A 26,774-nucleotide genomic window follows, 5' to 3' on the forward strand; every position below is an offset into this window, starting at 1 on the left:
CTGGAATGCATTGCCTGAAAGGGTGGAGGAAGCAGATTCAATAGTAACTTTAAAAAGAGAATTGGATAAATACTTGAAGTGGAAAAATGTAAAGGTCTATGGGGAAAGAGCAAGGGAGTGGGACTAATTAGATAGCTCTTTCAAAGCCGGCATAGGCACGATGAGCCGAATGGCCTACTTCTGTGCTGTATCATTCGATGATCATGTGCTCAAATACTGCAATGGGGCTTGAACCCACTACCTTCTGACTCAGAGGAAAGAGTATGCTACCAAGAATAAGTTAAGACCACTCAAATGGATGGATTACTTTTCAAAAATATTAATATCTACAAGTTGTTTGTTTTGAAACACTTTTATTTAAAAAGGCTTGCCTTATGCATTTTGTCTGAGAGCTCAATTATAATAATTCTGACTTTGGCCACATCAGCCAAAGTTAGGCGGGCCAAAACCTTGAAGTGTTTAGTCTGATAGTTTATATGACAAAAAGAACGGGAAAGACATATCCTCTTAAAAGTGTGATTTCACAAGGTTTAAATTAAATAAATCACATTCGCAATGGTCTTCTTCCAGTTTTTAAAGAGTTTTTATTCGTTATTGTGATCTTTGGTGTTCACATAGTACGCCATTGCTTGCACTTGACTATATTCCATTTCTCTAAAATAACAAGTTACCAGTTTACAAAATAAAAGAAAAGAAAAAAAACTCAACTTAAATCACATTCTACTAAAAACAAATAAGTGGAATTTCCTTGGCTGTTTTAGCTAGATTCTACACATACAAACCATGGGACATGCAATTTTATTATTTATTTCGCCCTGAACCGCAGAGCACCTAATTCTACCTCCTGTCTGAGCCCCTGTCGTCAGTGCCATGATTATCAGTATTGTCAACAATATGGGGGCTGTGTGCGCCGACAGAGTGGAAAAGGGTGTCTGTGTCCATAGAAGTGGTGGGCTGTTGACCAAAACTCCCGGCATCCCCAAGGGCACCACTTCTACTGAGCTGCTCTGCTGTCTGATCCCTTTCGTTACTTTCTCTGAAGTCTGTTGCTAAGTTGCGGGAGCTGCTGGGCGCAGCAGAGTCCACTAGAATCTGACTGTAACTGCTGTCCATTTCTGTTCTGTCTAGGTTGCTTGGCGCGTGCGCGCTCAATCTCGCCAGCGCTTCATTCCCAGTCTGTGAGCCCCGGTGTATCCGGTGACTGACGATGATGTTGTTTCCAAACCCTCCCATGGAGGCGGTGGTAGTGCCTTGTTCTCGTTGTACAACTGCTGTCATCCAACCCTCAGCAATCAGTCGGCGGATGCGAGACAAGGCATCCTCTCCTGGAATGTACTCCGGAGCATCTCCTAAAGTAGGACAAATAGAAAAGATTTTTGCTTACTTCTAATAATTACAGGGTGGCTTAACAAGATGTTCCTGGGATAATATTTTAAAAGTACATTGATCTATCAATCACAATATTGCAGCGTGGCTTTTCAGAGAAATTCATCCTGTATCTAGGTGTTAAAACGTTACTCCGCTCCCTCTCCCCGGGACATCTCAGTTCAAACATTAATTCTTCATTCACTGCCCGCGAGCACCAGCAAGCAGCCTGTTTGCAAATCTCTGCTCATGTGGCTCTCGACCCTCTCAACCAGGAGGGAGTAAGCACCAACTTGCCCTCGGGTTCCCTCCCTACATCAAAAGAAAAGCTGCTGCTGTTACACGTGAGGAACAGGCAGGAAAGTGGAGTGGAGGCCAAGATCAGGTCAGCCAGTGAATGGCGGAGCAGGCTCGACGTGCCGATTGGCCTACTGCTGTTCCTTTTTCTTATATTCTTATTCGGCAATGGTTAAAGAGCAGTAAATTATTGTGTGATGATCACAGGGAGAGCGCAGAAACACTCAAATGAAATATGCCTGTATTTACGCCATGTCACTTATGAGATGAAGGGGCAGTAAAATGTAACTTGTCCTTATAGAATGAGATTCACTTGCACCTGTGATAGAAAATCCAGATTATTTCTGAAGTGAAGACCGTCTGGCAATTCATAACTTGGGTTTCCCACGTATACGCTGTGTACACAACAGGCGTGGGGTAAAGCAAAAAAAAAATTGGAATTAGTTAGCAGGCAGAGCAAATCATGCAACCTTTCTAACACCTTTTTCCAGACATGACTAGCTGCTATCTTGAACATCCTCTCAATGAGGATTAAGTATTCAATTTATTTGAACCTAAGAAATAAGAGCGGTAGGCCATACGGCCCCTCGAGCCTGCTCCGCCATTCAATAAGGTCATAGCTGATCTTCGACCTCAACTCCACTTTCCCCCCCCAATCCCAATATCCCTCGATTCCCCTAGAGTCCAAAAATCTATCTATCTCAGCCTTGAATATACTCAATGACTCAGCCTTTGAGCTAGAGAATTCCAAAGATTCACAACCCGCTGAATGAAGAAATACCTCCTCATCTCATTCTTAAATGGCCGATCCCTTATCCTGAGACTATGCCCCCTAGTGTTAGACTCTCCGGCCAGCACAAATAACCTCTCAGCTTCTACCCTGTCAACCCCCCCGCAGAATCTTGTATGTTTCAGTGAGATCATCTCTCTTTTTTTTTAAAAAATAGGCCCAATCAAACTCAATCTCTTCAGAGGACAAGCCTCTCATCCCAGGAATCAATTAAGTGAACCTTTGTTGCACCGCCTCCAAGGCGAGTATATCCTTCCTCAGATAAGGTGCCCAAAACTGTGCACAGTACTCCAGGTGCGGTCTCACCAAAGCCCTGTACAATTGTAGCAAGACTTCCTTATTCTTGTACTCCAACCCCCTTAAAGGCCAACGTACCATTTGCTTTCCTAATTGCTTGCTGTACCTGCATGCTAACTCTGCGTTTCCTGTACAAGGACACCTACATCTCTCTCAACACCAACGTTTGACAGTTTCTCACCACTTAAAGAAATATTCTGTTTTACTATTCTTCCTACCAAAGTGAATAATGTCACATTTCCCCACATTATACTCCATCTGCCACCTTATTGCCCACTCACTTAATCTGACTATGTCCTTTGCAGGCTCTTTGTGTCCTCCTCACAGCTTACTGTCCCACCCAGCTCTATATCATCAGCAAACTTGGATACATTGCACTCGGTCCATTCATCCAAATCATTAATATCGATTGTAAATAGCTCTGCAGTGATCCTTGCAGCACCCCACTAGTTACAACCTCCCAACCTGAAAATGACCCGTTTAATCCTACTCTTTGTTTTCTGCCTGTTAACCAATCATTTATCCATGCTAATATATCACCCCAACCCCATGAGCCCTTATCTTGCATAACAACCTTTTATGTGGTTATCAAATGGAAATCCAAATTCATCCACTGATTACCCCTTCTCTACCCTGCTAGTTACATCTTCAAAAAACTCCAATAAATTTGTTTAACACGATTTCCCTTTCATAAAACCAAAACTCTGCCGAATCACATTGGTCCAGAATTTGCGGTCGGGATGAGGATAAACTGGTAGGGTTCGCAGTCATTCCACATTTGAAACTGACTGTGACTTCGGGATTTGGCGCATGCAGAAATTCCGAAGTTGCAGTCAGTCATTGACATCTCCGAAACAGGTTGCACAGTGTCCACCCTACCCCCACTAAAGTTAGACCCAAAGGGATTAGGTGTAACTGGGGTTTTGACAGCATTATTACTGCTAAATAAATGTTAAGGGCCTGGAAAACTAATTTTAATTTTGTGCAGTGTGAAATGTGTCCATTTTAATAAAAATAAAAATTTTTAAGAAACCTTTCAAAATTTTTTTTTAAAGTTTGTCCATCTTTATTTCAGGTTTGCCTTTTCCCCATGCAAGAGCCACAATCTTTCTTTTGCTCTCTCTAACATTATTAAAAAGTTAGAATTTTAAGAGCTTACTCACTTCCTTGTTCATTGTTTGAGAGAATTCAGCAATTTGATTGGCTGCTCAGACAGCCTGTTGACATCACAGCAGTTCGCACAAGGGAATCTGCACTAACTTCCATTGATTTGAATTGAAGGTCAGGAAAGCCAAAGTTCTCGACACGGATCGCGAGATGATGTGCAAAGTGTACTTTGGGGCCAGCAGCAAACACCTTCACTTCGCTACTGACCGCAAATTCCGGGCCAGTATGATTTTCTCAGTGCCCTGTTACCACTTCCTTAATAATGGATTCCAGCTTTTTCCCAATGACTGATGTCATGCTAACTGGCATGTAGTTCTGTTTTCGCTCCCTCCTTTCTTGAATAGCGAGGCTACATTTGCTACCTTCCAATCCGCTGGGACCATTCCAGAATCTAGGGAATTTTGGGAGATCACAACCAGTGCATCCACTATCTCTGCAGTCCACTTCTTTTCAAACCTGAGGATGTAGGCCATCAGGTCCAAGGGATTTGTCAGCTTTTAGTCCCAATAGATTATTTACTGATCTTAATTACTTTAAGTTCCTCACTCTCATTAAGCCCCTTGGTTCCCCACTATTGTTGGTATGCTTTTTGTGTCTTCTACTGTGAAGACACATTTCCTCATTACAACATTGACTACACTCCAAAAGTACTTCATTAGCTGTAAAGCAGTTTGAGATGTCCCCTGGTCGTGAAAGGTGCTATATAAAAAAAATGCAAGTCATGCAAGTCTATTCCCCATTATAATTTCAGCACTCAGCCTCCAAGAGACCAACACTTACTTTTGCTACTCTCTTCCTTTTTACATACTTGTAGAAGCTCTTACAATCTGTTTTTATATTTCTTGCTAGTTTACCCTCATTCTATTTTCCCCCTTATCAATTTTTTGGTCATCCTTCCCTAGTTTCTAAAGCTCTCCCAATCCTGATCCTTACTATTATTCTTCGCAACATTATAAGCCTCTTTTAATCTAATACTATCCTTAACTTTTCCAACAATGGATGGCTAACTTTTCCCATGGAGTTTTTATTTCTCAATGGAACACAATTTTGTTGAGAAATTTGGAATATTTCTTTAAATGTTTGCCACTGCTTATCAGCTGTCATAAATTTTAATCTAATTTCCCAATCGATCATAGCCAACTCACCCCTCATACCTATGAAATTGGCTTTATTTAAGTTTAAGACTCTAGTTTCAGATTTAAGTATTTCACTCTTAAACTCAATGTGAAATTCTATCATATTATGATCACTCTTCCCCAGAGGATCCTTTACTATGACATTACCAATCAACCCTGTCTCATTACACGATCTAAATCAGCCTGTTCCCTGGTTGGTTCCATGACGTATTGTTCGAGAAAATGGTCTTGAATGCATTCCATGAACTCATTGGTCGTGGCAGATCCTAAATATTTGGTTTTCTCATGAGCAAGGTAAGGGTATTTTAATTCTGATTCTGGAGCAAGTCAAATGCATAGAAATATCCTGTCAGAATTCACCAGGGCTCTTGTTCAGGATAAAATAGAAAAAGTCGTCCAGGATGATTTCATTTCACACAGGGAAAGCAGGAAATCAGACGAGTGTAAAATTGGAGGGGAAGTTACCATGACCGATCTTGTGTAGCTCCTAGCAGATAGTTATAAGATGCAACGGGCCGAGAAAAGGAAGCAGGCTGTCTACTTGCCTGTCAACTAGGCTGCTGTGGAGAAGAGGAGGATCTAAAGATGTAAAGTTAAACTGACATTGAAAGAGGAAATATAAAATATAAAACAATCCAATTCTAAAAGGAGTACTAATGTTGGCGCTTCTTTCAACTATTTATCAATGTTAATCTACAAACAGGGTATGGAGCAATGTGAATACACACATGGAGTATTTATCAATGCTGATACAGACAAGTCCTTCCCATCTAAAAACAGCATCCCTAATCTTGCAGAGAAACCTCTCTGCTTTGAATGTACATCTGCACAGGGGCTTGTGATGACAAAAATACCCCCAGGTATTCTGCCATTCAATGCACTTCAATTCTTTACATAATGTCTACAAGTACAATATTTAGCCATGCATACACTCACTAGACAATCAGACATCAGACGCTGACGCCACACGATCGGACGCCACACAATCAGACCCTCGCCACACAATCAGATATCAGACACTCACTATACAGACAGTGCAGGCACTCACTATACAATCAGACAAAAGTGCAGACACACACTGTACAATCATAGATGTGCAGCTATACACTACATGATAAGACAACTGCAGACACTCAGTATAAGAACATAAGAAACAGGAGCAGGAGCAGGAGTAGGCCATTCGGCCCTTCAAGCCTGCTCTGCCATTCAATATCATGGCTGATCTTCTACCTCATCTCCACCATCCCACACTATTCCCATATACCTAGAGTCCCTTAGTATCCAAAAATCTAACGATCTTTGGAACTAGAATATAAAACGACTGAGCATCCACAGCTCTCTAGGGTAGAGAATTCCAAAGATTCACAACCTTTGAGTGAAGAAATCTCTCATCATCTCAGTTCTAAATGATCGAGCCCTTTTCTGAGAATGTGACCCCGAGTTCTCGACTCCCCAGCCAGGGGAAACATCCTCCCAACATCTACCCTGGCACGGCCTTTTGAGAATTTTAGATGTTTCAATGAGATCACCTCTCATTCTTCTAAACTCCAGGGAATATAGGCCTAGTCTACTCAATTTCTCCTATTAGAACAATCCCCTCATCCCAGGAAATCAGTCTAGTGAACCTTCATTGCACTCCCACTAAGGCAAGTATATCCTTCCTCAGGTAAGGAGACCAAAACTGTACACAGCACTCCAGGTGTGGCCTCACCACGGCCAGATACAACTGTAGTAAGACTTCTCTCCTCTTATACTCCAATCCCTGTGTAATAAAGGCTAATATATAATTTGCTTTCCTAATTGCATGTTAACTTTGTGATTCGTGTACAAGGACACCCAGGTCGCTCTGAATACCAACATTTCGCAGTCTCTCACCATTCTACTTTTCTACTTTTCCTAACAAAGTGGATAACTTCACATTTCTCCACATTATATTCCATCTGTCATGTTCTTTCCCACTCACTTTGCCTGTCTATATCCCTCTGCAGCCTCGATACAATCATAGGCAACTGCAGACGCTCACTACAATCACAGACAAGTACGTAACTGTAAAGGTTATATTTTTGTATTTTCATGTAAAAAAAGATTGTAGTACTTTAAATTGTAACATCCAGAGACCATACAAAGATCAAGTATTGTGGTTGCTGTAAAATGTTCAATAGAGGTTTGCAGCAGTCATTAAATCTCAGCTGTACATGATTGTTTAGGTTGTGACAAACCAAGAGAGAAAACAGAGACAAATAGAAAAAAAAGAGATGAATTTATTGACTGATAATTGGTGTTATTTCCAGGTAGTTAACTGCGGATCATTACTTGATCATCATAAGCTATCATGTCAGCATAGATGCCATTGTGTATTGATGACATGGAGCACACTGGCCAGAGCTTGCTAAAAGTAGACCAGGTGCGAAGCTTGGGATTAACAATTAAATGGCAGGGTGCTCAAGGACACTTGGAATTAATATTTTTGCTCATTTCTTTTGGGTGCACAGCCCCTCTAACGGGCTGCATGGCCTGGTCAAATGTCCATGCATGCGCGATTTTCCCATTTAAAAGTCACTGAGTGGTCTGCGTGGGACCTCCAAATCACTGTGTAATCACATAGCTTAACAGAAACATTGCTTGGAATCCCATGACTGGTTGTTGCATGACCTCTAGTTATATAGGGGTGTGACTGGAGAGCACCGAGTTATACAGACTACTGTATCTATGTCCACTGCTATGAAAGAAAGGTTATAATAGACCCAGGCCTGGATGTACAAACACAAGTATAAAGTGTGATTTACCAATTTCCTGTACTGCTGCAGCACATTTCTGTTTGCAAACAGCTCCATCAAAAAGAACCAGGGCCAGTGTAAGGTTTTAATGAAAGGATGACTTTGCAGAAGCTACAGTTGGATTGGCATCAGCAGCACTATACTGCACATTTGAGGCCGGTATCAGCCCCAAAGGTTCAGCAAACAGTGTCGGTGAATTATAGCTTTGTGAAAAGATTATCTTATCAATGTATGCAAGAGATCCACAATCAAACATATAATACAAATACAATAATAGATATCAAAAGTGATTTTCAAAGCAGTGCTTTAATAGAGAGTCAGAAAATAATAAACGAGGTTTCATTCCTACATTTTGTATCATCTGATATTTATGCTTTATAATCAGTCCCCAGTATTCATTATTTTATGTTCACGTCATTTGAATCTTCCATTTGGTGACAACATTTACTCAGCCACAAGTGCCCATTTTTCTCTATATAAGCTATCTGAATTCATCAACCAGGCTACATCTTTGCAATTACTTCCTGTTTTTTTTTTTACTATGTTGCATGTTTGATTTGCATTTCTCTTATACTCAGCATTTGATGAACAGAATTGCTCAAACAACTATATCTAGATGTCCACAACTAACAGTTTGTTTACTTGCAGAAATAACAGGTTACAAAGCCAAGAATATCCAACCACATAGATTCAACTCAACAGTTTACAGCACAGAATTTGAGATTAAATTATACATATATACGGTCATGTCCAGGGATTCTTGGCTATTTGACCTGTCAGGAATTTTTGGTTTACTAATAGATTCCTCATATCAACTCAGGCTAAGGATTTTTCTGGGTTTATTCTCAAAGGTCCAGCATCCTTGCTGTCACCTTGACAAAGAGCGAGACAGATTGGTGAAATTGAGACAAAGAAGGACGTGGTATGTTAATGAGCTCACCCATGTCTTAATGAGGGAAATGGCAGAGACTTTGAACAAATATTTTGAATAGGTCTTCACGGAAGAAGGCACTAAAAGCATCCCAATAATAATAATCAAGGGGCTATAGGGAGGAAGGAACTTAAAACAATCATTATCACTAGAGAGAAAGTACTAGGCAAATTAATGGGACTAAAGGTGAACAAGTCCCCTGGACCTGATGGCCTGCATCCTGGGATCTTAAAAGAAGTGGCTGCAGAGGTAGTGGATGCATTGGTTGTAATCTATCAAAATTTCCTGAATTCTGGAGAGGTCCCAGCGGATTGGAAAACCGCAAATGTAACACCCCATTCAAGGGAGGGAGATGGAATGCAGGAAATTAGTTAGCCTAACATCTGTCATTGGGAAAAGGCTGGAGTTCATTATTAAGGAAGTAGTAGCAGGACATTTAGAAATTCATAATACAATCAAGCAGAGTTTGAATCTATCAATCAACCATGGTTTTATGAAAAGGAAATTATGCTTGACAAATTTGCTAGAGTTCTTTGAGGATGTAACGAGCAAGGTGGTTAAAGGAGAACCAGTAGATCTAGTATATTTGGATTTTCAGAAGGCATTCGATAAAGGTGTCACATGAAAGGTTACTGCACAAGGTAAGAGCTCATGGGGTTGGGGTAATATATTAGCATGGATAGAGGATTGGCTAACTAACAGAAAACAGAGAGTTGGGATAAATGGGTCATTTTCAGGTTGGCAAACTATAACTAGTGGGGTGCCACAGGGATCAGTGCTGGGGCCTCAACTATTTACAATCTATATTAATGACTTGGATGAAGGGACCGAGTGCACTGTAGCTACATTTGCTGATGATGATACAAAGATAGGTGGGAATGCAAGTTGTGAGGAGGATGCAAAGAATCTGCAAAGGGATATAGATAAGTTAAATGAGTGGGCAAAAATTTGGCAGATGAAGTATAATGTGGGAAAATGTGAGGTTATCCACTTTGGTAGGAAGAATAAAAAAACAAATTATTTAAATGGAGAGAGACTACAAAATGCTGCGGTATGGAGGGATCTGGGGATTCTTGTACAAGAAACACAAAATGTTAGCGTGCAGGTACAGCAAGTAGTTAGTAAGGCAAATAGAATGTTTGCCTTTATTGCAAGGGGAATGGAGTATAAAAGTAGGGAAATCTTGCTACAACTGTACAGTGCGTTGGTGAGACCACACCTGGAACACTGCGTACAGTTTTGGTCTCCTTATTTAAGGAGAGATATACGTGCATTGGAGGCAATTCAGAGAAGGTTCACTAGGTTGATTCCTGAGAGAAGGGGTTGTCTTATGAAGAAAGGTTGAGCAGATTGGGCCTATAGGCATTGGAGTTTAGAAGAATGAGAGGTGATCTTATTGAAACATACAAGATTCTGAGGAGGCTTAACAGGATAGATGCAGAGAGGATAACGGAGATGAGGAGGAATTTCTTCTCTCAGGGGATCATTAATCTTTGGAATTCTCTCCCCCAGCGAGCTGTGGAGGCTGGGTCATTGAATATATTTATGGTGGAGATATACAGATTTTTGAACTACAGGAGAGTCGAGGGTTATGGGGAGCAGGCAGGAAAATGGAGTTGAGGCCAAGATCAGATCAGCCATGATCTTATTGAATGGCGGAGCAGGCTCATGGGGCCAAATGGCCTACAACTGCTCCTGTTTCTTATGTGACAGCTATTTGAATGGTTAATCACAACGATTATGAGACAATATCCCATTTCAATAGGCATTCAAGTGAAATGGCAGGACAAACTCTTCCTTTATATGGAGTTGTCTAGTAGAAATCCACTCTTGGGAGGGCAGTAGCAGGTTTAATTAGTAGCCCTGAAGACCAACCCCTGACCGACTGAGAGGTCAAACTCAACTTCCTGTCCAGAGAAAGTACAATTAAGACTCATCTTCACAAGGTCAGTTAGGAAGTCTGCTTGAAAGATTGGCCCAGGGTTGGGCTGGAAATTAAGATGGGGCTGATCAGATTGCAACACAGCCAGACCACAAAGAAAAGCAAGGGTCAATTACTCTTCAACTCGGGTGGCCTACTTTATCATTATTTTTTTTCTTATTTGCCGGAATGGAGTGAAGTTAAGTTTAGGTATGGTGAGATCCATTAGAACTGTTAGTCTACATTTCCTTTCTGACTGTAAATTAAAGCAGCTTAATGATCCATACCTTGCCTCGTGCTATTAAAGTATTAATCAGTCCTACTTTCAGAAAATTGGTAAAATACAAATGAGGTCACTTGTGGAGGATTACAATATCCAGTTTACATAGCAAAGGGGTCACATTGTTCTCCCTCACCCCCAGTTATGCTATTGTTTTACTAGATATTGGCAGTATCGGTGAACTTGTAAATGCTTTCAGGATTGACCAGTGCTGCTGAATCAAAGAGAGTATCTAATGCATACTCAAAATACGTCATAACGTATATATAAAACAAATAACATATTTTCACTTTATATATGTATTATGTATATATACAAATATATATACTGGACACAGGATTTCCCAGCGAATGATGCCAGATTATTTGCCAATAATGTCATAACATGACTCCCTTCGGGTGAACATCAGCATAGAGAAAAACAGAGTGCACAGACAGCTCGCATCAACTCTTTCAGACCTTCTGGCACATAAACTCATTGTATTCCCTGAAACTCTTGATTAGGTCATTGCTTTGTAATTTTGTCAGGAATCCAGTTTTATCTTGTATGTTATTTTTATAAAAGCAGTACGGGCACGCATAAAATAAAAAAATTGAAATTACTTACCTTGCTGTTTTTTGTAAACATGTAGCAAATTATTAAGCATACCCTTTTAGGCAGTTTAAAAATCAGTGGACATTGGTTACAGGGTAATAATTTTATTTTTACCACCGAGATTCAGAAACACAGAGATACAATGAATCATTTTCTGTTCATGATTACAATCCTCCTAATAAGTAGTGGAGCATGCACTAGATTGTGGCATTGTGAGCCATATATATATGTAGCAGGCACTGGTAAAAGCACCTCCCATCAATTAGAACCGCTCTCAAATCCCTGCTGTGCCTATAGTGCGTGTGGCAGAAATTGCAAAACAGCAGGTAGAAAGAGAAACAACAGATTTTCTGGCACTGAAAGTTTCCCATTGCTTTTTAGATAGACATTCTGGGCAAACTCAGGCCCGAAGGGAATAGTTTTTTGTGCTTCGTCAGTGCTGAGGCACAATATTGAAGAACCTCAAATGTCAGAAACCTAGACAGGCTGAAAACATTCTCTACAAACATTTGTTTGATCAAATTTCAGCTTTTTGTCAAGAACTGAAACGTGACTTGCTTTTTTCCTCAGTACGGTTAAATTGCCTGGATCGATCAGGTTTGATGAACGACAATTCCATATGTTGTTGGGCCCAAGTTTCCCCTGGAGTTGCTCCATTTTTTTTGGAGCAACTAGATTTTTTTGGAGTCACTTAAAAATCGCAATTCTCCCCATTTAAGTTGCTCCAGCGTAAGTGAGTTAGTTAGGTTTTTTTTTAAGTTCAGTTTTTTTTTTCAAAAGGGGGTATTACCAGCCACTTACGCCTGCTTTGGCTAATTAAGCAAGTTTAGCCAGCTAAGACTTACTCCAAACTAAGTTAGGCCAGAGTAAGTGGCCACTTTTGTATGTTCTGAAAAATCCTGCGGTGAATTAAGAGATCAGCGCAGGTAGCCTCCAAATGATAATGTTATGATAGGAATGCTAGTTTTTTTTTTAAATCACAAGCAGCGAGACTGGACAGGGTGTTGGTGCTATCAGCCTGATTACACTGAGTATATTTTTAGTAAAGATAGCTAGATATTAAAGTACTGGAAACTCTGAAGATTCTTTTCTCACCCCCCCACCCCCGATCAAAACTCTTCCCCCACCAACCCCCCCCCCCTCCAATCGAAACTCTTCTCCTCCTCACCGCACCCCCACCCCTCACCCCCCGATCAAAACTCTTTCCCCCCCGCCCCCATCAACCTGTCTGTTGTTGCTCTCAGCGCGGGAAGGCTGCAGCCGGCCTTTGCGGCAGGCCCGGGATAGGGACGGCGATCGTCAGCCCCTCCCAAACTGCCTACATCACACACACTCAGATTCTGGCGGCTAGGAGCTACTGCGCATGCGCGCGCACTCTAGCGCACATGTGCAGAGGTCCCGGCACTGTTTTCACCATGTTTCTCTACAATGGCGGGGAGGCTGGGGAGCGGCCAAACTTGGCCCCAAGATTTTTGGCACCCTTGGAGTTCTGCAAAAGCAGCGCACCTCTGGTGTGTGCGCCAGAAATATGTACTGGCCAAATTTGGGCCCTTTAAGAGGGTTAAAATAAAAGGAACATGCACACACACTATTCCTTCTGTGTACATGGATCTTATCTGGTGTTCGTAAGTTGAATGAAAAACTATTTCATGAGGAATGGAACATTCTACTGTGTCAGGCACCATGTATAAATTGCAACTCTGTCCCTATAAAGCCAAACAGTCCAATTACAGTTAAATGAAATGAGCATCCTGGTGAATTATTGGCTTTATTTCTCACATTTGTGATAGCTGTGTGCTAGATACAATGTTATTTATTTTAGTTGAGCTCCTGTGATGGTGCCCACAGTCAGGTGAATGAATCAGTTTTATAAAAGGGTAATGCCTTCTGCTACGAAGGTAAAACTGTGTCACTAAGGTCAAAGAGGGGAAGCTGCATTCTAATCAGTCAAAAGCCCTCTCAGCATCCAGAGATAACACCAGGGCAAGTATGTTCATCCAGCTTCTGTGTTGCACAACACTGAACAAATGCCTGGTGCTAACTGCTGAGAGGCTTTCTCAAATGAACCTATTTTGGTCTGCTTTTGCAGTTGAGGAGCATATAGGCCTGTATGACACACAGGTATTGGGGTCCTTGCCCTCTATGTACAACGCCATTTGTGACTGTTCTGAAAGATTCTGGAAGGGTGTCTATTTGTCATCATGGGGGTCAGGTCATGAGAACATGGTATGAATCCATCTGGCCTGGAGCCTCATCAGACTGGACCTGTGACAGCTTTTCAATGTGCTGCGAGTTTTCATCTGTGAAGCAGGAAAGTGGGAGGTCAGTTAGAAACTGCTTGGTTTCTTACTGTCTGATCCATACCTTAGGTGTAGAGGGAGGCATAATACCTGCCAAACTGGTGGTTTGACTGTCCAGTTTTAGGATTGATGTGTTTGTTCTCTTCTGTGTCTGTTTGCACAGGGTATATATGTTAGGAGTCACCCCCCCTCCTCGACCTGTGCACATTATTTGACTGTGGTGTATTGGAGCGTTAGTTTATTGCCCACAGGCAATATGTTGATTAGCACTCCCACAGCTTCCCCCAAGGCCCTTTCAGCACTGACCATTTATGCTGGGTTGTTAGTTCACTCATGTTCCAGGTCATTCTGGATTTAGAGCCTCTTGCCAGGTCTGTGAAGACTGCTTTTGCACTTTCTGGTAATGTTGAGGAGCTATCAGAGTTCTCATTCTCAGAACAAATTGGATAAGTTGGGTGCAGACAGAGATAGAACTTTGCGCTCACTAAGGAATGAGGTGTCAAAGTAGGTACCAGTGTTGGGGACGATGGTGTAGGCTGTCTATTTTTAACTGGAGAGTGACGGGTGTGTGGTTGGAGATGTTGATAAAGTGTAGCACTGATGGCACAGCTTTGGATCTGCACCAGGTAATGTTGCTCCAGAAAACATAATCAAGTCGGAAATATGGCCGGCATCCAATTGAAATAAAAGGTGGTGAACACCTTCTCTGTTGGGTAGAAAGTCTGCCATATAAATCGACAAGGCCTACTCCCCTGCACCACTGATGCACTACTGTAGCTTCCGGAATTGGCAGGAAGGTTATTGAAGCATGTGGATAGGGCGCAGGTCAGGTCTCTTCCCAATATTATTGAGATCTCCAGGTAGAGGGCAGGGGTGAGCGATAGGAATACTGCTGCAGGAAATGTGAGTGTCTTCGTTTAGGGAATAAATGTTTAACTGCATAAGTAGCTTCTCTACTATTGATTAGGATGCATCTTCCACTGGGATAGTGCCTGCTGCAGACGGAAGTGTAGTTGCTGCTTTTTGATTAGTATGACCACCTCTGCTTTTGGAAGAGAAAGAGGCCACGCTGGTTTGGCCAACCCAGTTCATAGAATCATAGAACAGTACGTTACAGAAGGAAGCCATTCGACCCATCGAGTCTGAGCGTCTCTCTCGAAGAGCAATCCAGTTAGTTTGACTCCCCTGCTCTTTCCCCATATCCCTGCAACGATTTCTCCTTCAAGTATTTATCCAATTCTAGTGAATCTGTATCCACCATTGTGTGAGCTTGGCATGCTTTAGGGGAGGGGGTTAAGATGGGTTGACCACAGAAAAGACATGGCTGTCCTTGCGTCAAGGCAAGTCATAATTTTCTAAAATTGAATGGTTGAACCCCGATATTTAGAATCAATTAACTTCACAGCACAGAAGGAAGCCATCTGTGCCAAACCTGGCTGTCTGAAAAAGTCCCTTTCTTCATGCCATTTTAAATTTAGAGATATTATTGTAATGTCAGCTTCACTGGGGCTTTATTTCACCCAATCCAACAGTATACCAAGGAATGACCTTTGGTTCTGGGTGCACGAGGTTGCGGTAGAGGATTTGTCCTTAGTTGGAGTCCGTTGGCCTGGGGTTTGGGTAGAAAAGTTTCCTCTATTATGCCTGACCATTCCCCTCCATTTTGCATGCTACGTCCACATGTTTACTGCTTCAGAGCCAGACAGTGAGCCAAAGCCAAACTACACCTTAGGTACTGCCCCCCCCCTCCACTTGTTTGGTTTCTAAGGCAGATGGGCATTCTTGTTAATTTACTTTGGAGATCTCCCAATTGCACCTTCACAACGCCATCGATCATGGGGATACTACAAACTGGCTCACTTCCTGCTCTCTTGCTGCTGCCGACTGCACAACCAACATGCAACCCCACTCCTGCTGTATCCCCTCACCCAACATTACTGGAGACAAGAAGATTCACCCACCCACCTCCCACAAATGCTTAGAGCCACATTCCCGACCATTGCAGAGTCACGTCTGCAAGTGCATCAGCGCTTTCAATATTTTTAGTTTCGTTATTTTAAATATAGTCCCCCTGCAATGATTGGACCTTCCTCGCTCTCTCCACCCGCCCCAATAATGTAACCGAGGCCAGTTATAAAGTTGTGGTAAAGGCTGGGAGAGGGGGATCACTCAGAAGGATTACCCCAGCAGTAATCAGAGGAAATCTGTAATATGTAGCTGTATTTTAAATAATACCGGTTCCTCAAGTCAGTGGTCAGAAAGTATAACATTACTCTCTATTCTGGACCCTTCTGCCACAATTGGATCCCATTCCTCTGGAGCAGCAATACAATTCCACATTCATTTCACGCCCCCCTCCTCACACCCATGTCCCTCCTCCTATTTCAGAGAAACACCCCATCATCCTGCTTTTATCAGCAGCACAACACAATTCTACTCCAAGTAATTCTACATTAGTCTGCTCCAACACTCTCGTATTCTACTTCTGCCATCCTAGTGCCGCCATACTCAACACCACTCCCGCCCCAAGACACAGTACTCCCTGCATCCAAGCACGCCTCTTCTGCCTCCTTTCACAACCCACGATTCCTCCCAGCATGGCCAACACTTCTCTCCCACTCCTCTAACAGACCCTGGTACCTGCTTACTAGTGCTCACAAACACCACTGTCCAATGGGGGACATTATTTAAAATATAGATACATATTACATCATCCAATTTTAAAAATGTATGACTTGCCGTAAAGAAAGGCCAGCCATGTCTTTCCTGTGGGAAACCTACTGTCCCTCCCAGTGCTCTGTGTCCACAATCTGCCTTCCCGGATCCTCTCACTCCTCTCTACTACTTCAACATGCCATGGCACCCATCCCAAGCCCCAGAGCAACCTTCCCAACCCACACAACTCTCCAATTCCTCATATCTGCTACCTGCAGTTCCTAGAGCCTACCTCTTCCCTACCTGCAACCTGGAATATTTTCCCTACCATCTTCCTCTGTATCCCAAGCTTTAAAAAAGCTAAGTGATAACATTAATTATGTAGTTACATTAACTTTTGAAAGTAATCACGGTGACTGATTTACAATTTTTCCACCAATATGTATGATTTTTTTGATCCTGAAAGTATTATAGAAACACACGACAGGAGGAAGCCATCCAGCCCATCATGCCCGAGCTAGCTCTTTGAACGAGAAATCCAATTAGTTCCATTCCCCATGCTCTTTCCTCATAGCCCTGCAAAATTCTCCTGTTCATAATGTCCCCCCACCCCCCCCAACCTCAGGTTCTTTTGACAATTATCTCAAAATGATGCTCCTACAATATTCTAATTAAAACATGCAATTTTGCTTATTCAATCACCGTAAATCAGTAGCGCTAATAACATGCCATTACATAGGATAAAAAAGGAATAGGATATGTTGATAGGGAGGAGGCTGGAGTAGAGCATAAACACCAGCATAGATCAGGTAGGCCGAATGGCCTGTTTCTGCGTTATATAATTCTATGTATGTAAAACACGGTTTTCTTGGACTCATCATGAGGAGATCCACTAGATACACGTGAAATTACAACACTACTGCATTAATCACACCTATATTTTAACCTGAATTAATCTGGATTAATAAGTGTGGGCTTCCCCTAGGGGCTTGGGGAGAACAGAGGACATGTTAGAAAAGAACACTAAAAAAAATACCGTTAGATGCCTGATTAGAAAGTTATGCTGCATTTATAATTGGCTGCAGTATGGGTTCCAGCCACCAGTACTCATTCGTACCACTTGCCTGGAATTGCAATCTCCTGACTGGAAGAGAGCTCCGCATATGCATCATCAGTCTAACCATTTAAGTAAAATGTAGAAAGTTTAAAAAGTATCCAGGAGACCCAAGAGATCCCCCTTTTTAAACGGTCGACGATTGGTCCTGGCACCAGATTGATGTCGTAACTTTGGCATTGCTGCAAAGTATAAAGCACTTTGCAGCAACTCTGTTGTTCACTAGCCAAGACCATGTAATTTTCCTGTGAAGGAAAATTGTCCAGGCACTACTGTATTGCTCTATCATTCTTCCAGGCAGAGTAACCTGAGGAATGGCAACCATTGTGGCTGTTGAGATGTCTGCAAGCTGCAGTGACCCTTTTAATCAAAGGAACCTGAACAATAATGGACACAATGGTGCAAAAACATAGGTAAAAGTACAAAAATATAAAATATTTGAATGAATGACACAAGAATGCAGACACCAATGTGTCCTGAGTCTACTCCAACCATTTGGGACTGTACACAATCGTCTTCATTACTGAGACTGAATACTTTATTTAAGCGGTTATACTAGAATCAAAAATTTGATTGAGAGATTCACTTTCATATACCTGCCACCATTATTTTGCAAAAAAGACTACTCCACTTAATAGCACAAGTAATGTGCTTAACATTCAGTTGTCTTTGACTCATTGAAGTTGACCTCTCGAATACTTGAGAGTTGCTGCATTCTGCTTTGCAGCAATGTTAAAGTTACAGCATCAATCTGGTGTCAGGGCTGATTGTCAACTTGCATTTAAAAAGGGGATCCCTTGGGCCTCCTGGATACTTTTTAAACCTTCTGCATTTCACTTAAATGGTTAGACTGATGATGCATGTGCCAAGCTTTCTTCTAGTCAGGAGATGGCAGTCCCAGGCAAGTAGTGCAAATGAGTATTGGTGGCTGGAACCCATACTGCAGCCAAGTATAAATGCAGCATAACTCTTCCAATTTGGCATCTAAGGGTATTTAAAAAAATGTTCTTGCTTCTATTACGTTGCTTAGTTAATTACATAATTTTAACAGCAAAGTACGACAAGGTTCCAATTTTCCACCTGTCTCGAGATAAGATTTGTTTTGTTGATGAAGTGCTGCCCCCTTGTGAACGCAATGCCCAGCAAGACGTCTATTCTGGGGACAAGACATGCGACTCAGTGGGGTATGGTTGGAATACAATTTGTGCAAACATTTTAACTGCATCCGAGGAGATTTTGCTCAAAAAAGCCGCAGGAATGACAGGAATGCCAAAAAACAAATACATTACAGCAGGAAATTAGTCATGTTTAGTTAATCAAAACAAAGTACAGCTTCTCATAAAAACTCATTGTTAGTGACCATGTGAACATCTACTGTAGAGCTGCTGATGGTATAGTCTGTACTGGCGCTACTGAGTACTGGTTCATAATTTTCTTTAAATTCATATTGGGTTATCATCAGAAGTAGGTCATTTGGCCCTTTGTGCCTATGCCAGCTCTTTGAAAGAGCTATTCAACTAGACCCACTCACCCACTCTTTCCCCATATAACTTCATTGAACAGCCTAAAACACCTCATTCTCTCCAAACACAGGGATGGCTGCTGGAAACAAAGCAGTACATCGTCACATACCCTTATCAATACTTACAGAGCCAAGAAAAGAAGAGCAGAGCACATAGTGGATTGAGAAGACTGAATGTACAAAAAGATCAGCTAATCTCCAGACACACAGTCCTGTGAACAGCTTACTGGTTCAATAAAGTCAAAACCAATGGGGGCAAAGGGAGAAAAGAATATATTGTTTATTAGAAACAATAGTGCAATACAGAAGTGCAATTACAGAATGCAATCTTAATTAAGGAGTGCGAAAGTTTATTTGTGCATTTGGGAATGATTTCAGGGCAGTAATCATAATGACATTTAAGTATTTAATCTGAACCCCAAGAATATACTACTATCATTATGGTAGATACTTTTATTTAATTTCTGTGCGAGCAATGCCTGAAAATGCAATGACAAACACCAGAAAGAAGAACATGTGTGCTTCCAATTTGGTGTGGCTCAGTACCACACAACTCTGATGTACCTCTCTGAGCAATACAGATGGGGTTATCAGAGTTAATTGACAATAAATTAACTGCTTTTGTTAGGAGTCCATATTACATTCAGTTCAAAGTCATCTCTCAGCTAGGTTTAAAACAGGTGGAAAAACAAACAAATAGCACTTTTTCCATCGAGAAAAAGAAATCTATTCCAGATAAACAATCTTTATTTTGCATACGAAATGGTAACAAAAGAAACCACAGGCGCTGTTAATCACAGATGTTGTCTAAGGCGAGATAAAAATTGGGACGTTCAGAATAGAAAAGGAATAGTTGCCACTATTTGAAATAAAGCTGTGCAAATTCAATCTCCAGTGTTTTTTCAATGTCTTTCGGATAAAGCAAAGAAATTCATAGGATGAGGGCAGACACGATTCTTCTTGAACGCAAGAGTAGCCTACTGATGCATGCTGGGGAATTCTGAACGTGCTCAGAATCCAGAGATTTGGCTGGTAACTCCCTTGTTCTGGGAAAAGAATCTCCGGTCAAAGTCTAGGATTCCAAGATAGGCTGAGGCTTTCAAGCAAAAAGTTTCAAGAAGGAACTAAAAGACACAGAAGACAATTGAATGAATAAATGAAATCATTAGTGAAATAAGTAATTTAAAAAAATTTGTTTAAAACCTTATTTTGGACAGCAGAAATTTCAAATTTACTGAGGGAAAAGGAGGAATGAATAGTGTTTGAAAATGACTGATTTAACTAGTTCACCTTCTCCTCCTTTTATTGATAAATTCCCTATACTTGTCGGTTGGAATCATTGGCTTTTTTCTCAAGTCTATGGTTGTTTCTCATCGGTAGTTTTCTGGCTAGTTTCCTCACTTTTGATTTATAGAGAGGTTAAGAGTGAGTAAACTTACTGAACAGTTATGATTTGCTGTTGTTTTACTTTGAGAAAAATCAACGTGATGGAAATGCGAGACTGGAAATTTAGGAGACTTCCAGGAAGTGGGATGGTTATGGCCGTTTGGGGCAGGAGGTAGCAGGAGTGAATGACAAGTGTAGGAAGGTATGGGAGTTCAGGATAGGAGTAGCAACAGAAGTTGAGGCTCTGCAGGTCACCTATCTCTTACAGCTCAATGTGGTGCAGAAAGACCATTATCGACAAATATACAATTATATCATTTGTTGAGGAAAAAGTGACTCTTCTAGAGTTGTGCCTTACACACACCTACTCACTCTTAACCTCTATATAAAATAACTCACTGGACATCAGCTCCATGGAAATAAAGCTTTTGAAATTTATCCTCTAGCCTTTCTGCAAATAATTTGGAAAGTGTGCTGCGTCTGAAGCGCACTGAACATGACAGTTGTTAGTAAATGGTGAGAAGTTTTGCAAAGAATACAGTGACAATTTGCAGTGACCCTTACTGGAGGTAGATCAGTGAGGAGTAAATAGTGGAAGGCAGGGGGTAGTTGAGGGGTTTATGCTGGAGTCTCAGATCAATGGAAAATGTATGGGAACTGCAGAGGAGGTAATGGGATTTGGGAGTGTTGTCTTGGGGTGTAGACCTTTAAGATTATGAAAGGGTTTGTTAGGATAGATGTAGGGAAGATGTTTCCACTGTGGGGGAAGACCAAAACTAGGGGCCATAAATAGAAAATAGTCACAAATAAATGCAATAGGAAATTCAGGAGAAACTTTACCGCAAGAGTGGTAAGAAGGTGGAACTGGAACAAGTAGTAGTTGTGGCGAAAAGCATAGATGCATTTAAGAGAAAGCTAGATAAGCATTTGAGGAAGAAAGGAATAGAAGGCTATGCTGATAGGGTTAGATGAAGAAGGGGTGGGAGGCTTGTGTAGAGCATAAACACCGACATAATTCAGTTGGGTCAAATGGGCTATTTCTGCGCTGTAACTTCTATATAATTCTAGTAGTGGGAGTGAGGCTGTAGGGTATGGCAAAATGGGGGGGGGGTGGCAGGGGATGAGTTGGGACAGTACTGAATATGGAACAGTGGGATGGAGTAGCATGCTTGCTTTGGGAAATAATGCAAGTAGCTTCGAGTGTGGAGAATGAGAGCATGGGGGGAATCTGGAGGGTTGCAGTGAGGGACTTGGGGGTCTGAGAGCATTGTGGGGTAAGGTCTTGTTAAGGGGTGGACTAGGGTTTGATAGTGTTGGAGGGAGCTAGGTGTGGTAGTGTGAAGGGTGAGGGGTTCTGGTAATATTCAGGGGCCGGGATTGCAACAAAATAGAGACTGTGCATCCTCATCTCCCATCCCTTAGTGATACCAAGCAATAAATTCCCAAGCTGAATTCTCAGGAATGAGCCAAGAGCCAGCTGCATGTCGGTTGAAGAGCTTAGTGCCTACGGCAGCTGTTGCTGCTGAACTCGCTCTCTCTTTCCCCCTCCCCTCCCCTCCCGCCCCGAGAAACAGTTGTAATGCAGAGTTTCCACCTGTGATTGGGAACCATCAGGCCAGAGACACCAGAGTGTGGTGGTGAAGAAAAGGCTTTTGTTTACTGACTTTTAAAATGTTGAGGAAAGGAAACTGCAACCCGTATGTCTTTCTATATTGCTGTGGAGCAAAGAGGAATTGTTTGTTGACCAATTGAGATGCGGGGCTAAGCTAATAACCAAGCACCAAAAATATGCGGATACAACAGTATTAAGCATGACTGTGGCATAACGCACACCTTAAAAATGACAGAAAAGTTTCACATTTACAGGAAGATAACATTGAGAGAGAGAGAGAGAGAGAGAGAGAGAGAGAAATACATATACAGTATATTAAATTTAAAAACAATATTAAGAAATAAATTGCAGTTGTCTATGAGCAAAAGAGACACACTGAAGGAAATCAGACTGAAGTCTGGTGCCTTACAACTCGCATGAAATTACTTGAAGGTTTTTGTAACATTTATATAAATTGGGTTAATAACTCATGCTGTCTTGTGCAACAACTGTGCGAAATGATTAACTGCAGTTATAATCTCATAAAAAAGGACAAAAGGGTTTTCATGGTTATGTGTGAATCATCCAAATGTATTTGTATAATGATCCGCCTCACAGACCTTTTCATCCAGTATAATTGTGTACCTAATGCTTGCTCCAACTACCCAGTTACAGAGAAAAAAGATGGGATGGACTTAGTGCAAAGGAAAAAAAAAAATCAGAGGAACCATTGTCCTCAGTTACTCTTATAATCTTTGAGCGGGTAGTTCAAAAGTTGCTTAGGTATCTTAGCAAAATATTGTAGATGCTGGAATCTAAAATAAAAACAGACCAGCTGCCTGACCTGTTGAGTATTTCTAGCATTTTCTATTTTTGCATGCTTGTCAGTATTGGCAAATATTATCCTGAATATATCAAACTGGCCTCAAATCCTTTTATCTTTGTAATGCTGCAGATGAACTTACTTGCCCAGTCCCCGGCAGGCCCAGAGATTGTCAAGTACGCCTTTTGGCTGCTTGATGGTTTATAGTTTTTTTTTAAATGTCTAATCTTGAGAATTTGTGCAACAGACTGGCTGGAAAACTAGCTTTCATAAGACGTTCATCAGCCATTGAAAACCCTTTTTGTTTGGAATGGAGGGAACCTAGAAGATGAAGACGCAAGATAAATAAAAGATTTTTAAATAAGTTAGAAATGGGGTCGAACATCTCTAATTCTGCCATTTGCATTCTCGTACTAAGCCCCACGCATCAATCATTTGTGTTCTTGTCAACCTTCACTGGCTCTGAATTCCCCAGCACATTGATATGAATTGCCATCCTTGTTTACAAATCAGTCCAAGGCCTCACTCTGCCTCATCTCTACAACCTGCTCCAGCCTGACAATTCTGCTTCTACCTTGTTGCACATGCTGCTCAAGTATTCTGCTGCGAAGGCTGTGTGAAGCCTGGCCTGTCCCTTTAAGGACAAAGGTCATAGTGTTGTAAATAGGCTCACCTTAAGGTCCAATTAGAGGATAATTACTCTTGGGCACATCTTGACTATCATTTATGGGGAAGTTTCTTTGAAATGAGGGGGCAATGAACAGTTTTCTCCTCTTAAGTGTGATGTAGAGATTTGTGACTGTGACCTGTAGGATGCATCTCAAAAATTTGATGTACAAGACATAATTTGTTTCATCAGGGGCTTGTTTTAATAACTTAGGGCTAATGTTACAATAATTAAGCTATTCTTGACATGGCAGCAGCTTTATTACTGAATATTAATATGTGTATGTGACCTGAAGCATGGAGATTACAGTATCCCAGAGATGCTGGCAGCATTGACCAAAATCATCTTCTCCAATTGTCATACATTATGTATCTCTTTTTCCTTACCTTCCCTCAATTTTCAACCTGCTTTTCCTCAAGCAACTGAATATTGCTTGGGTATCACTGATGCCAAGAGCCTCAGGTACCTCACCCGAGAGGCTCATCTTCATGTGTGAGCTGCGACTATGAGTAAGAACATAAGAAATAGGAGCAGGAGTAGGTCACCTGGCCCCTCGAGCCTGCTCCGCCATTCAATAAGATCATTGCTGATCATGGACTCGCTCCACTTCCCTGCCTGCTCCCCATAACCCTTTACTCCCTTATCGCTCAAAAATCTGTCCATCTCCGCCTTAAATATATTCAATGACCCAGCTGCCACAGCTCTCTGGGGCAGAGAGTTCCATAGATTTACAACCCTCAGAAGAAATTCCTCCTCATCTCAGTTTTAAATGGGCAGCCCCTTATTCAGAGACTATGCCCCCAAGTTTTAGTTTCCCCTATGAGTGGAAATCCCTACCCTATGAATCCTCTCTGCATCCACCTTGTTGAGCCCCCTCATTATCTTATATGTTTCGATAAGATCACCTCTCATTCCTTTGAACTCAACAAGACTGGTAGTCTACTTGATCCTGGGGATACACCACATCAGAGTTGGGCAGTATCCTCACCCAACGTCCACATACGCAGATTTATCTAATCAGGAGTCACTGTTTAGTGATCAGGTACACAAACCTTGGTTGATTTTACCATGCATCGGATCTGGGCCCTTTCTGCTGTGTTACTCAGTATGAATATTAGCAATATATTCACCTACTAGACCATTGAGAGAATAGCAAAGTCTCTCATGATTAGGTCTGGTTTGGACTTAACTACTTTGGATAACATTTCCAACAATCAAATGACTGACGAGGAAAAATTAAAGGCTTATAAATTGGATGAAAGATCAAGGCAAGATCAGCTAAATTTCTGTAATTAGCAGGACTCCTCGAGGTGTAGATCAGAAGTCAGTGGCAAGAGTGTAAAGTCTATGATACTGAAATGAGTTTGTCTTCCTAATTATCATTGCTGGGAAGATTTGTTTCTCTAAAAATAAATAAGTAGAGGTTTTTCCATCTTGACATTTTTAATCATGTAGCAATTGTTAAATACAACAGCTTTGAAATCAAGTTATGCTCATTGACTAGGAACATGCCCGGCAATGGAATCTATACTGATGGTTATTTGCATTTTGCAGCAAAGTTCCTGGCATACATTACCCTAATACGTATTAACATTTTTATATTGACTTGAATATTTCAGGGGATAGGTTTTCAATCTGATTTCTATTACTTATAACTCCATCGGAATTTACTTTTTAAAAATACAACTGGATTGTTACAGAATTGGAATATTAAGCAATACAGCAACACAGAATCCCTTGCATTTTTCTCTCTTACTGGAAAAATAAAAGCTTTCCACAAAGGATGAAGCCATCCCCACTAAATCCAGTGAATTCCAATGCTCTATCATCTGTTTTGATTACATTTGTGTCCAAGATCTGGAATGAGTTTCAATTACATATGTAAATCAGCTGAATTAGAAAACAGTTGTGTGTGTTGTAATGCATGGCAGTTAAATTTTACAATACACTTGATCTTTCTTTAAAGCTTTGTTTTCAGTACCCAAGTATAAAGAGGCCGCTTTATAATCTAGTACCAAACCCTGTCATATGGTCTCCTACCTGCAAGAACGCAGCAGATCCAATCACACTAGCTCTTCCTTACATTGACAATAGACCCAAACATACTGCCTTCTCCTTACAGTAAATGTGCACACCCAGATAGTTCACTAAATTCTGTGCTGATGCTGCTCGAGTACCGAGTTGAGACCTACCAGTAGAAGCAGCGCCGGCTCCCGGGGCTGTGGGGTTTGCATCAGTCTGTTGTGCAGAGGAGGAGTTGCCACCTGCATTGTCCAAGGGCCAATCAGAACTTGTTCCTGCACTGGCCTCTGTCATCTGACTGGCTGTGGTCACTGGTGGTGGCTCTGGCTCACTCAATGAAGACTGGCTGGCTGTTGAAGGGAACACACAGTTGTGGTAAGATGCATCAATTCAGAAAGTATCACCACCAGGAAATACACTTTTCACCATGGGGAAGCGGTTTCACTTGCCATTTAATAATAAATCAAATGACTTGTATTTCAATGAAATATAAAGCTTGTTTTTTGCCCCACAGTTGAAGACGACAACAGTGATATAAACATAGGGTGAAAGCAGAACAGTCCTTGTGAGTAAAAACGCACATACACAAAGCAGGTAGGCAGGCTGGCAGTGTGTCTTGAGGGATGGGAGTTTGTGGTTGAAAAAATAAGCTGCAATAAAAAAAATCCAAAGTAGCATCAGAAATATTTCTCCAAAATCCTGTTGGCAGAGTGTAGTTAACTTCTGTCACCGAGATGAAAAGTTGAATTTGATGGCAGTGATCGCTAGGTGCCCCGTGGCTAGTAGCCATTGGCGAATCAGATTTGAGTAGGGTCGAGGGTTGGTGAGGGTGCAGAGGCCAAAAGTATGTTGATGTCTACGATGTGCCATTCTACAAGATGGAGAAGTTTAAGCAAATGGTTAAGATCGATAGGAAATATAGAAACAGGAGTAGGCCATTCAGCCTCTCCAACCTGTTCCGCCATTCAATTAGATCATGGTTGATCTGTATCTTAACACTATTTACCCACCTTGATTCCATATCCCTTAATACCCTTGCCTAACAAGAATTATTTGATATAAATCAACAGCTTTTTGGGGGTAGAGAGTTCCAGATTTCCATTACCCTGTGTGAAGAAGTGCTTCCTGACATCACCCAA

General features: G+C 41.5%; 1 protein-coding gene across 9 annotated transcripts in view; it reads right to left on the minus strand.

The window, feature by feature from the left end:
* Window positions 1–561: 561 nt before the first annotated feature.
* LOC139279984 (activating molecule in BECN1-regulated autophagy protein 1-like) overlaps window positions 562–26,774 on the minus strand; it is a 505,692-nt gene continuing 479,479 nt past the window's right edge. For 8 of the 9 annotated variants that reach the window (XM_070899374.1, XM_070899373.1, XM_070899377.1 and 5 more), the window contains 2 exons: window positions 25,806–25,985; window positions 562–1,349 (listed from right to left, as the gene is read on the minus strand). In XM_070899374.1, coding sequence (XP_070755475.1) covers window positions 838–1,349; window positions 25,806–25,985 — 692 coding nt within the window. In that variant the 3' untranslated portion in view covers window positions 562–837. Of the gene's footprint in view, window positions 1,350–19,448; window positions 20,271–25,805; window positions 25,986–26,774 lie in introns of those variants that run through there. The other variant, XM_070899379.1, reaches the window with a different exon arrangement.

The sequence above is a fragment of the Pristiophorus japonicus genome, chromosome 14, assembly GCF_044704955.1.
Source record: "Pristiophorus japonicus isolate sPriJap1 chromosome 14, sPriJap1.hap1, whole genome shotgun sequence".
NCBI classification, from domain to species: Eukaryota; Metazoa; Chordata; class Chondrichthyes; family Pristiophoridae; genus Pristiophorus; species Pristiophorus japonicus.